Source organism: Chionomys nivalis, chromosome 1 (genome assembly GCF_950005125.1).
Source record: "Chionomys nivalis chromosome 1, mChiNiv1.1, whole genome shotgun sequence".
Taxonomy (NCBI): domain Eukaryota; kingdom Metazoa; phylum Chordata; class Mammalia; order Rodentia; family Cricetidae; genus Chionomys; species Chionomys nivalis.
The window spans coordinates 94,394,393-94,407,444 of record NC_080086.1 but is presented as its reverse complement, the minus strand read 5'-3'; the positions used below and the strand labels follow the sequence as shown (position 1 = coordinate 94,407,444).

At 52.2% G+C, this 13,052-nt stretch overlaps 1 protein-coding gene across 1 annotated transcript in view; it reads right to left on the bottom strand.

The window, feature by feature from the left end:
* Positions 1-2,980: 2,980 nt before the first annotated feature.
* Hs1bp3 (HCLS1 binding protein 3) overlaps positions 2,981-13,052 on the bottom strand; it is a 31,908-nt gene continuing 21,836 nt past the window's right edge. The window contains exons 5-7 of the mRNA XM_057781915.1: positions 10,710-10,864; positions 9,371-9,494; positions 2,981-5,093 (exon numbers count right to left, since the gene is read on the bottom strand). Of these exons, the coding sequence (XP_057637898.1) occupies positions 4,838-5,093; positions 9,371-9,494; positions 10,710-10,864 (535 nt within the window). The 3' untranslated portion in view covers positions 2,981-4,837. The remainder of the gene's footprint in view (positions 5,094-9,370; positions 9,495-10,709; positions 10,865-13,052) is intronic.

The following is a 13,052-nucleotide window of genomic DNA, read 5'->3' as shown; positions in this document are numbered from 1 at the left end:
GGGGTCACCACAGCATGAGGAACTGGATTAAAGGACTGCAGCGTTAGGAAGGTTGAAAACCACTGTTCTGGAAGCTGTGAGGATGGCTTTTATGGGAAAGAGGTTAGAAACATCATTAAGAGAGAATGACGTGTATTATGTGCTACATTAGGCAACATAGTCTCGTGGCTAGAGTTCTTACAAATGGGAGTTAGGCACAGAGATGTGGGAGAGACACACAGGCACATGCCACATGAAGATGGGGGCAGAGGTCGGAGTGACGAAGCTATGTACCAGGGCATGCCCAGGGCTGCTCAGGAGCCAGGGAGAGGTAGGAGGTGGTCCTTGGAGACTATAAACACCCGAGCATTATGTATCTAACTTCCAGAACTGCTGAGGAAGTTGTTCTGTTTAGATCCATTTCGTTAGGGATGATGGCAGACACCCACGCAGGACCAAAAGCCAGGGCCAGGTTACACACAAAACTATATGTGCCGGCAGGCAGCAAGAGAGGACATTTTAGTGGTGTTTGATGTTTGGGCAGGAGCTTAAAGAAGAGAACTGAAGCCAGGCGGCCTCTGGGAGGAGCGACGAGAACTCCTTTTCCATCTTCGGGTCCATTGCCGTTCCTGGGGCAGGGCTTACAGACAGTAGGTCAACAGGAACATTCACTATCTGCATGGCCTGCTCTTTCTCATGTCTGCGAGCCCCAGAGGTGTGCACGGCAAACTCCTGCCTCCATCTCCCCTGCTCACACTGTATGCTCTGAGCCTTTGTCTTGCTCCCGATGGCTCGTGCTCTCTTTCCCAGCTCTACTGCTACAAGTCGTCCTCCCGCGACAGGACCGACCTGCTTCTAGTCTGTTTCCCTAGGACACCCGATGCCCCGCGTTCTAGGGATCACAGTTCTGCACACAACAGGAGCCCACTGAACACTGTCTGGAGATGGGGAACTGGACATGACTGGCCAGCCTGATTGTCGGAATCTCGTGAATCCAGCTTTACTGAAAGAAGTGACCAGAGGCTGTGCTCTTTGTTAAGTTGGCAGAGAAGCATCCGGAGTTTGGGAGGAACGTTATCAAGAGGGAAAGTCCACTCATTGAGCCATTTGCTAAGCTCATGACCTCTTTGCTAGAGGCTGCAGCTATATCCCAAGTATGACCTGAGAGTGCGATCTCTAGCCCCTCACCAGCAGCCAAAGCCAGGGAAATAAGAACCAAGGGTCAGCAAGTAGGGCAGGGACTCATGTTTGCACATCACGTATATGCACTGCACAATGCCCAGCATGTATTCAACGGCCAGTGCTGACGAAAGGCTTGCTGAGGCTAACCCACTGGCCTCTGACCACCCTGCCTGGCCACTTAGTAGGCAGCTTGAGTTGGGAAGAGGTCCCTCTATGGTCAGCTCCTGAAGCTTCAAGCACAGATAAGACCTTTTGGTCACATGAGTCCAGCACTGTGGAGCAAGAGTTTTCTACAGTCTGGATGGATGAACGTTCAGAAGCTTCCATGGCTCCAAGCTGACCACATCCTCACCAAGGGAGTGCTGCTGGCTGTTCATGCCACTTCTCTGCCAGTCCCTGGCCACCTTTCTCCGATCAAAGGTCCTTAGGGTATAGAGTGGGATGGTGGTGGCTCCAAACAACAGCTGACAGTCCTTGGGGCATCTAAGGCTAGAACTGAGAGCTCAGCCACTCCAAGTGGCTCTGTGTATCAGGTCTTCTGTAAGCAGCCATCGGCCTGTGTGGATATAAGCTGCACTGGGAAGTGTCTGCCATGTACGCAGAAGATACACTGGTCTCTTTGCAGTTCTCTTTCTCAGGATCTGTACAGCTGGGGTGGTGAGTGAGCCAGAAAACTAAGCATAACCTCCCACACCAGCTTGACACTGGGCATCAAATCCATAGCAGTTTGTGGACACAAAGCCCAGGCGACAGCTGGGAACATAAACCACAAGTCCTACAGAGGAGCAAAGCTTGGCTGTGGTTAGCTTCTGATGCAAGGGTCTCAGCAGATCCTTGAGCACACGGGGATGAGCAGAGCCGGAGAAGTGGTAGGCAGTAGGTGGGCACTCTCCAGCAGAGCCCAGGATGCAAGCCTGGCCAGGATTAGTCCTAGAACTGGGACTTTCCAGAACTGTCTCAAGTTCACGATGTTCTCAGAACAATGATGGGAGGAAGGGAGCAGCGGATGCAGCCAGCGGCAACACATCCTGCCCACAGGGCCCATAATAGCCTTCAAAACAAACACATGCTGCTGTTCAGACTTCAGTTTCTCTCGCATGGAGATATTTGGAAGTTTCCTGAGTCTGAGTCCTCAGAACAGCTGGATGCTTGCTCCTCTGGACCCCTGATTCCAGTTCGATCCTGACTAAGGAGTCAAATCAAAGTGGAGGGGGAGAAAAGGCTATGGGGTGGCGCAGGTTACTCTTGGCACATGCCTGAGAATGTTCAAGGAGCTGGTTGCTCTGCAGTGAATGGCAGCCTGCAGAGCTGTTTGCTGCAGAACCCAAGACAAAGCAGTACCTGCTTCGGGTACAAGGCCAGGCTTGTGTCCATCCATCAGGCAAGACATGCCTGAAATCATGACAATTCCAGCCCCATGATGAGAATCTGGAAAGAAGAGGTTCCCCTTCTACAAAGGGCTTGGCTGAGTGATTATTGGCCAGAGGCTCCACTGGGCCTGGCCTTCTAGGCCGTCTGCCTCAGTTTACACCGTGGGAAGGACTAGAATTATTCCTTCTTCCTGGTTGCAGCTAAGAGACAGAAAGGAGGGCTAGAGCAGAGTCAGCAGACATGCCTTCCCTGGTTCCAAAGACAATCCTAGTTAAACACACACACACACACACACATTCCCACAGAGACAGACAAACTGAGAGACCATCACCACCACCTCCTCCACCACCTCCTTCCTCCACCACCTCCTCCACCACCTCCTCCACCACCACCTCTCTCCCATCAGCCCAGGCATGGAAAATAAAAGAACACTAAAATTCTGGCTTTGTCACGTACAGACTTTACTGGGTAACGGGGAGATGTAGACTAGCTATGCAGGACACAGACCTGAGATCAAAATAAGTCATGACGGGAAACTTATCTGTGGAGCAGAACACCCGTGCCAGGGTGTCCCAAGAGCTCCACGGCAGACAAATCCCTCCTGGTGGGCAAAACCACACAGGAGAATGGTAGGTCAGGTCCTGTTAGGGACGCCAGCTGGGAGTTGGCCCATGGTCATCCAAATCCCTACCACCCACTTCTCCTACGTCGTCTATCCCCCAGATTGGGTGCAAGGAGCGTGTGTGTGTGTGTGTGTGTGTGTGTGTGTGTAAGAGAGGTAGACAGCTCATAGTCAAGGCACAGAGGAATGATATAGAGGGAGAAGTGTCCAAGGATATGGTTGACTGGCTCTGCAGAGGGCTGGGCCACGTGGCCTCTTCCCACCTACTGAAGCTTCCTTTGCTGTCAGCGAGGAGGGCTTGAGGGGGCTTTTGGGCAGTAGGTAGGGAGGGGTGAAGGCCTGCTGGTGAAAGGGAAGTAGAGTTGGGTTGGGGGCTATCTAGATCAGTTCTAGGCTCTGGGGAGACCCTCAGTCTGGCAAGGCAGAGGATTACTCTGGTCCTCAGCCTAGAACCATTTATGCCCTTCCATTCAGCCTGGGCACATGGCCCTGCTCAGAACGAGGCAGCTGACAAGGGACATGGTAAGACGCAAGACTTGTCAGACCTGGTACTCCCAGCCTGCTGCTGTAGGTCTTACTACAAGGTAAGGAAGCTGGGGGCCCCGGATGGTGCCATTTGGGGGCTCCTGACAGTGACTCTTGGACCCAATTGGGCCTTTCTAATGCCTCTGTGAAGCTCAACTGAGCCAAGGAACAAAAAGGCTGCATTTTGTTAAAAAAACAAAACATGTGTTTCGTAAAAAAAAAAAACAACAACAACAACAACAAAAAAACAACCAGAAAAAAACCTAGTTCCTAATGCAAAGAATATGCTCCAACATTCTTTGCTCCAGGAGATACCACTGACTGGCAGGCACAGGGTTGCCTGGTGCACAGCTCCTTCTCCTTAGCTGGTGGCGCCACTGGAGAAAAGCTAACACGTTCAGATCCTGAGGGCAGAGAGGCCTTATAGGAGAAGCGTCAGTGCCTTATACCCATGGGTCAAGTTCTGGGAGATGCTATGACCCACTTGGTTAACAGGTGCATTAAAGAGGCCATGGGCTAGCCAGGTCCTTCCTGGGAAAGGGAATGGAAGACCTGGGGTCCTGGAGCCCTCCATGCCCTAGGGAGGCAAGGCAGGGCCTAAAGTTTTCCTATTAGAATTGAAAGTACAAAGAGATGCTGAAGGGACTTGGGTCAAGGCAGTCTGGACAACGGGGCTTTCTGCTCTGATCATGCCTTGGGGCCTCAGCAGCCAAGTAGAGATTCCAGAGCGGCCTGGCACAGGTACTCCCTTTAGCCCAGCCTAGGTTCAGTAAGTCTTCCTTCCTGTACTGAGCTGGCAGAGACAGTGGATACATGTATGTAGGTGTCCCTTCCCAGGTGGACATTGTCCTCTGAGCTCATTCTACCTTAGAGGTCAGGCCCTTATTGAGCAAGGCAAGCTCACACCAATTCTCTTCTTTACAATCAACTGGGCTGGGCTGATGCAGTTTGATTCCTATGATGCTCCCCGATCTCCTTCTGCAGAGTCCTTGTCCATCCCATAGCCCAGGAGGAACAGTGTAGTACTGGGACCAAGGGTCCAGGCTTCCACTTCCATTGGTAGTCCTTGCCTTGCAGGTAGAATCCACACATTCACATACAGCCTCTTCCCCGGGAGGGTATGCAGCTGCAGGCACAGTAGAGGCTGGAAGGGGTAAGTCAAAAGAGACTGGGGGAGGTTTGGGCAAGAGTGTCGTGGTCTTGGATATACTGCAAGATGTCCATTTCATCCATAGCTTGAATCTGTTGCTGCTTCTGTGGTCCAGGCCCAGTTTCTGATGGGCCCACAGAGGGGGGCACAGTTGGTTTCCTGGGCAGTGCTGGCTTCGCTGGGACTAGAGGCTTGGGCTTAGTCTGGGGCTTGGGTTTAGGTTCAGATCCTAGGTTCAGAATCTGGTCCAGGTCCTCTTCAACTCTAGGGAACCAAAGAGAGCAGTCCTGGAATATAACTATATCCATGAAAGGAATAAGAACCTGGAGCAACACCATCCCCACATAGGCATGGGATAGCTTCCAGCTTGCCTCATGTCAAGGTATTGCTCACTGGACCATCCACCCAGTACTGAGGAGAAGCCCAAGGGCAGGTCTTTCTGACCCTCCACCTCCACAGCAGCCAGGGTAGAGGCAGACCCTTGGTGGTGACTTCAGGCCTGCTGGAGTCTTCAGGGTACCCAGCCCTCTAGAAATAACTGCCTGCTGTCTGGTACAGACTCCTGACCTTCACTGAGCACTTGGGAATCATTCACTCTCTCAAATCCCTACTTCCAGGAAGGATATACCTGTGTCTATTTTATAGACAGGACTTCCAGTCTGAGAGGCTGGGTGGCTCACTGAGAGGGCACTAGGTCATAGTTGTGGTGAGTCACAACCTCGTTCTCTGACCTGGGAGGCACACCGTGAAGCTAAAACAGCTCCACCCAGAGAAGCAGTAAGCATGGACGCTGCTGCTGTGGGACAGGGTCTTCTGGCTGAGGTACAGCTCTGTGAGTCACCTGGGTTCTAGAGAGAGCCTTCCGAGGCTGGAGTGGACTCAGCCAGGACTCATGAGGATTGGGTCATGTGAGTCTGGAGCAACGACTCAGCACCCAGGTTATATCCTAGCGCCCACAGGGAGGTTCACAACTACCTGTAACTCCCGTCTCAGGGAGTCCAATCCCTCTTCTGACCTCTGAGAGCACAGTACACGTGATGCAAAGATAGAAATATAGGCAAAGCAGTCATACAAAGTAATGCAATAAAAATTTCCAGAAAGACTGGGTGATGGCACAGTCCTCAGATGTCCCACTGGCTGACAGGACTGAGGCTTCGGTAGTGATTGGCAAGGAGGCGAGCAAGCATGGGTACTGAACAGCCAGCCAGATGGCTCACTGCTCACCCGTTCTTAGCCTGGGGGAGCTCGTGTTGTAAGTTCCCAGCGGAGGAACTCGATCTCAGAAGCAGATGTGCAACACAAACCTCCCTTGACACTCCCCCCCCCTTCTGTTAGCCCGCTCAGTACTGTGATAGACACAGCAGGCCAGGCACTTCCGCACTTTTCAGTTTGTCTGATGCGCTCTCAAAATACTGGGAGCAGATAGATTCAAACCCCGTTTTACTGAGGCTTGGATTCCATGGCTAGGGTGACCCACAGGAGGCTGGCTTTCTAGAGGGTGGTCACCTTCCTGGGAACTCCTGCATAGAGGTCCCTTCTCCAGCTTCAGGGAGGGACTGGCCCTGTGCTGATAGTTATCTCCACAGCTGTCCTTCAGTCATGCCAGACTAAGTGAGTTCGGCACAGCTGTGGAAAGCAGAGGACCTGGGAGGCCGCTTAGCTTCTCCACCTTTTGGTTCCTCATCTCTAGGAAGGGGAGGGGAGCATTAGCGCTGTGCAGCAGGCCTGAGCAGATCCAGCAGTGCCTCAGCAGGTGGCCACAGGCCACTCCACCTCTCAGACTCTCTCGGTCTGCCCACCTGTAGAGGAGGGGGTGGTTCGTGCTCCTCTAACCTCACAGGGACCTTTGTAAGGAGCAAATAAAACAACCCTAGAAGTGCTTCGCAAATCTAAGGGCATACTGCACACACTGACTTGGACTGACAGTCCGGGAATGTTAAACAGAGCAGGGAGCAGCTATAATAGAGCCACTGCCTCACTCCTCCCGCAGGGCACCCCAGGGACCCAGAAGCAGGCACCGATGGTTAGAGAAGATGGGGAAGGGTTCCTATGGAAAGGAGGAAGAAAGGTTGCTCTGACATGACTTGGCAGGATCCTGCAGAGGGGGTGCCAGAGAGCAAAGGCTGGGAACAAAAGGACTGAGTATGAGGGAGGCTGTCTGCCCTGGGCAGTGTGACCTTGCAGAGGAACAAGAGTACCCAGTAAGGACTGAGGTGGGGGAGGGGGACAGGAGTGGACAGAGGAGCATTCGGTCTGAACAATGCCCTGCTCCTACAAGGCCTGAAAGAGTCCCGAGTGCACACAGAGCAGTGCGAAGAACTGCCTGTCAGGAACCAGCGGCTTGGGAGCTCTGGGTTGCCCTGCCTGCTTTCTGGGGTGATCGTGGCTTTCAGAGCCTGCTTGTGGGGGAGCAGAGAAGTGAGCAAAAAGTCTAGGCACAGAGGGAACGGGTGGGCCAGCTTCTAGAGAGACCAGGCATGTAGGGAGATGTAGGGAGGTGTTCTCATCCACGGGAAGGCTGCTCCTGCCAGTCTCTGCTGTGATGTGTTTCAGCTTTCTCCAGGCAGCCATTGTGTCTTGACTCACTGGGTCCCGAGCTGGCTTCCTTACATCCTCGAGAGGACATCAAGGGTGCCCACAAGAAGTTCAAAAGGGCAGAACTATATTCAGAGTTCTTTGGAAAGCCGGACAGCAGTTAAAGGACTGAGACCTATTTCAAGCATAGCCACGACTCTCTGGAGCAAGTCACAGCAGGGTCTGCTAAGGTTGGGAGGGGTGCGTATGGATGGTGACACGGGCCCCTCAGATCATGTCTAACATGAGGTTCAGCTCCTCTCTCTTCCAGACCCAGGTGGTATGATGTCCTGAAGTGTTCTGTGCCCCGGAGCCGCAGCTCTCTCCTCCCTCCTAAGCCCCCACGAAGGGCAGAACTCAGTTACAGTTCAACTTTGAGACCTGGGATAGAGGTTTCTTGAACTCTGCTTGGTTCACTCAACAACTCCGACATTGCAGCCTCAGGAGAACTGAAGCTGAGGTAAGTGGCTAGGAGAGCGGCGGAGGAGTGGAAGCCCGCCATCAAAGGGAGTCCAGTCACTGCCTCAACAGGAACAAGGCAGGCACAAAGAATAATAAATTCTGGCTCCTGCTCCCAAGAAGCCAATTCTTCACCACCAGATGTCTGTTAATGGAGGCAGGGATGCAAAGCCCACATTCTCCGAGCCGTGATTCCCAGGGGGCTGCGCAAGACCGGGAAGCATAATGAAAAGGAAGGGTCCCAGGGACCAATAAGGCCATGAAACGCTGCGAGACAGTGTTTGCTTAACGCGGATGTCAGCTGGCCACGGCATCCTGCGGAAATCGCCTTGAGACACCCACAGAACAGTGGACGTGGCATGGAAAGAAAGTAAAGGTTTATGGTATGCGGTGCTGCCCCTCCGGCATATACCCAGCCGCCAGACTGCCCCTTGCCTCAGTTTCCTCCCTGTGGGATAACTACGATCCTGGCTCCTCCAGACACCAGGATGTCGGGAGCAAGCACACACGATGAACGATGAACAGATGCCAGGGGCCTCTGAGAGGTGTAAATACAAGACGCCATCGAGGTGACTCAGGCTTGGCGGGCACTTAGAGGGCTGTGTAATAGCCCGGGGCTGCTAACGAGGGGTGCGGTGCGGATGTCAGCCTCCAAGGACCACAGGCCTCGGCGCTATCTAAACTGCTCCTGGAAAGAGGCCGCTCAGCTTCATGCATATCACCAAGCATGCTGCATCCTGGAGGGGCGTGGATTGGGAGGTGGGAACACCACAGTGGAAGCAACTGGAAGCAGGGTGTAGCACAAGAAGTCAGGGAGACCCCACAGCCCGAGGCAGGAAGGCAGGTCTCCCAGCCCTTCCTTTCCAAGAGCTCAGTCAGGGCTTCCACCGGAGCTGAGAGGTGATTACCTAGGCTGACAAGAGTGGCGGCCTTGGGCAAGTGATCTTTCCTACACTATTTTCTGTAATTGCGGAAAACAGCACCCATCGTAGGGGCCGTGGGAAGGGTAAATAAAATTACCTGTGGTGGGGCAAACCTCCTACATCTCTGACCACATAGCAAGCTCTAAGGAAACAGACAGTATTTCTTTCACATCTGACATCAACCTTCAGGTAATAGATTCTCTGCCCTCGGATAGGACCCTTCTGGAGGGCTCATCATTGCTCTCTCTGAACACGAAGTATATGAGGAGTCAGTTTTATTTGTTCCCCAAGCCACTTATGCCCATTACACTTGCTCATGAATTAGATAATTTAGTTATGCTATTCCCTTAAAGGAACTATTAAAATGGACGTGTGAAAAGGAAAGGAATGTAATTCTCTGGGGAACCAATGGGGCTGCCCTGGTTGCTGACAGCCTTCCCCCAGCAAATCCTCGTTCCCTTTTACCCATGAGTGGCCATGGCTGCAGGACTTGGCCAGGACTGGATCCCTCCCTTATGGGCTGAAGCTAGGAAAACACTCTCACACTTGGGTAAGAGCTATTGAAGTCTCTGGGGACAACAGTACCTGAACAGCTCCTTGGAGCTGTCCCTGGATGCGGGCCCTCCACTCTCGCTGGTAGTTGGCAGCAGTAAAGGGTCACCCAGGGAGACAGCACCACCAAGGTCAGGGTCGTCAAACAGCTTCAGGGCTGTGGGAAGAAGGAGCAGAGGGTAAAAAGAAGGGCTGGTCTATCCTCGGCTACCAGACAGCAGGCCTGCTAAGCCTCCTATTGCACCCAAGTGAGCGAGCAAAGAAAGCAGAGAGGTGGGAGACCCTGTAGGGCAGGAGGGTGAGATTCTTCCAGCTCTGTATGGTGTGAGGTGCCTGCCCACCTGGCCTGTCTCTGTTCCAGACCTCCAGGGCTGCTCTCTGTTGGGTAAGTGGCTTCTCAGGATATTGCACCAGACCCCCGTGCAAAGTTCCAGCAGGACTGGACCCCTGAGCTTACCCACAGGTACAAATGAGCAGGTGCCGAGGGCAGCCACCAGCCACAGATCTTGCCAAGGTCATGAATGGGAAGCAGGGGCAACAGACACTAAGTGTTGATAGCACCACCTTCGTAAGCCCAGGTCTTCTCAACCCTCTCCCACCTGAGCCACTCATGGCAATCCTTTGGGAGTGTCAATCATGTTTCTACTTGAAAGCATCTTTCCCCGGTGGAGCTAGCTAGGACCCCTGGCCTTTTGGGGTCCACGGCTGCACTCTCTCCCAGGATGCCTGCTGTCCTATGGGAACCCGTGTCCTATGGAATCTCTGCTCAGCCCTGAAAGAGATTTGTGGCTGTGCTACATTTTCGGGTGATGCTATCTATGTATCCCTAGCTCTCTGAGATTTAAGGTTAGGGATCCGAGCTTGACCTTCCCTTGGTGGATGCTCACCAGGCATGGGATGAATCAGAAAGTTACCATCGTTTCTCTCCCTGAGGAAGAGGACCTGGGCAGGCATGAGGAAAGTTCAGAGAGACAGGTGGAAGAGTCCCAAAGCTACTGAGCCCTCCCTCTGAACCCTGCACCATGCCTTGCAGTAGAGTCTATGGGGGTGCCATGCAGTCATTCAAATTAAACCTTGTACAGAGTAGCATGCACGCCCAAGGTGGGCCAGCATCCTCTTTCCATTAAACAGTTCCAGTGCCCATGTGACTACAGAGGTAACCAGGGAACTATGTCTTTAAGAAAAAAAAAAAAGTCATTCACTTCCTGAATAGGACATTCATACACTGGTTATGAGGTTCTAATTGGCCAGCATAAAATCTCTATATACCTAATCTGTATTTCATCTAAACAGGACAAAGATGAGAACCACTTGCTCAGGGACACAGGCAGTCAACAAACTCTAGGTCAACAGCAGGAACAATAGTACTTACAGTCCTGTGTGGTCTCCAGAGGTCTCTGGGGGGATGCTTTATTGCCTGGGCTAAAGAGCCGTGCGTCTGGGTCCACCTCCTCATCAAAGATGGTGAGCCGAGGTGAAGGTTTGGGCCTTATGGCCACTTCTGGGCGTTTCTTGGGCTTCTTGGAGCTGGAAATAAAACACAAGGTAAGGAGTCTCATGAGTGCACAGGTGGCCCACTAGTCAACCCCAGGTTCCCAGCTCGGCTGGGACTGTCTGGATGCCAAGGGCCATAGAAGAGAGGGTCAGAAGAGGACCACAGGGAGATCTGGGACAGCCCAACCAGAGCAATCTTAGCAGGTGGAGCAACCTCAGTGATCCTCAAATCTCCAACCCACAGCTCCTCTCGACCCAAGAGGAGGACAATCAAAAGAATAGGGTGTGAGCATGTACCAGGAATGAGCGTTGCCAAAAATCTGACTACCGAGTGGAGAGTCGCTGACTGCTTGAAGCAGTCACAATCTATGCTCAGGTGTGATGGGCACTGGGAAAAGTAGGGAGAAGCGAGGGGCTATCTGGATTAGTCACTGGTGGCCAGACAGTTCCTAACTTAGATGGTCGACTCAGGTGTCGTGCTATCACATGACCATGGGCCTGGTAACATGCTTCTCTTCCTCTTTATGTGTATAGTATTCCTTCCCCGTGTGCCTGCAAGCCAGAAGGGGGTGCCAGGTCTCATTATAGATGGCTGTAAGCCACCATGTGGTTGCTGGGAATTGAACTCAGGACCTCTAGAAGAGCAGTCTGTGCTCTTAACCTCTGAACCATCTCTCCAGCCCACATGCTTCTCTTCTCAAGGTGAGGGTACCTGTGAGGTGCCTCTGGAGGCCTGAGCTCAGAAAGCTGAACTTCCCAGCCACTTGGACATGGGGCAGATGTGGTCTGTGGCTCAAAGTTCAAGGGACAGGGCCCAGAAGGTAGGAAGAGGCCTGTTTGTGACTTTTCTTCTTTCCATAACAAAATTAAAGTGGGATTTCCCACTGTATGCTATGAATATGTTTTATTACCATTGGTTAATAAAGAATCTGCTTTGGCATATGGCAGGGCAGAATAGAGCTAGGTGGGAAAACTAAATTGAATGCAGGGAGAAAGAGGGCAGGGTCAGGCGCTGCTGGGGAAGCAAGATGTGAGGTAACACCATGGCCACGTGGCAATACACAGACTAATAGAAATGGGTTAATTTAAGATGTAAGAGCTAGCTAGAAATACACCTGCGCCATCAACCAAACTGTGTTGTAATTAATATAGTTTCTGTGTGATTATTTGGGTCTGGGCGGCCGGGAAACAAAAGCACAGTCTCCGTCACAAAATACCTAACAACAACACAATACAACACAACACAAAACAACTCCAGGAAGGCAGGGGTTATTTGAATTTATGGTTTGAGGGTACAGTCCACCATGGTGGCAACATCAGGGTGACAGGAGTATGACGTGGCTGATCACACTGTAGCCATAGCCAGGAAGCCAAGAGAGATAAATGTTGGTGCTCAGCTTTGTCCCTTTCATAGAGTCTGGGACACCAGGCCATTGAATGGTGCTGCCCATATTTAGGGTCCGTTTTCCAACCTCAGTTAATCCAATCAAGAAAAACCCTTCACAGGCATGCCCAGAGGCTTGTCTTCTAGTTAATTCTAGATCCTGTCAAGAGCCAACAATAGTAACCACCACATGGCCTAAGGCTTTGTTTCCCACACATGTCTTTCTCTCCTCTGTAGTACACCTGCTGCCCTTCTGGCCAATGCTGCTGGTCCCCAGGGCGGCCTACTCCTCTGTGATGTTCCTCTGGCAGCAACCCAGCCTGGCTCTGCTACACCTGTTCACGAACTGATGCGCTCTTGCCCTGGGATGCTTGCAGCCGGAAACTGGGGGTCACCGGGAGGCTTCTGGGGTATGCCACGGTTTTAGTTCTTGATCCAGGTGGACAAGGCAACCTTCATGGAGCTAGATCACATGATCTGGGTTGCCTTGTGACACTGCCTCCACATCAGAAACTCTTGGTTTTATTTTAACAAGTTGACCTCATGCCTGGGGGCTGCTGCCCACATTAGTTGTTTTAAGATTCCTGCAAACAGCAAGGTTTGTCTTTCTTTCTTTTCTTTTTTCTTTTTTCTTTTTAACTGGAAACTGGGATTGCTTTCGCCTGAATGCCTGGCAGCCATTCCACTGCAGTGAGGTCAGCTCTGAGCTCATGCTGGCAAACTGCACAGAGGCTGGCCATTGCCAAAAATTGTAGCAGGTCTTTGGGTGCTGCAAGGCCAGGGACTCTAAGCTGACTATTCCCACCATCTGGAGGTAGATCTATGTGCTGGCTAGTT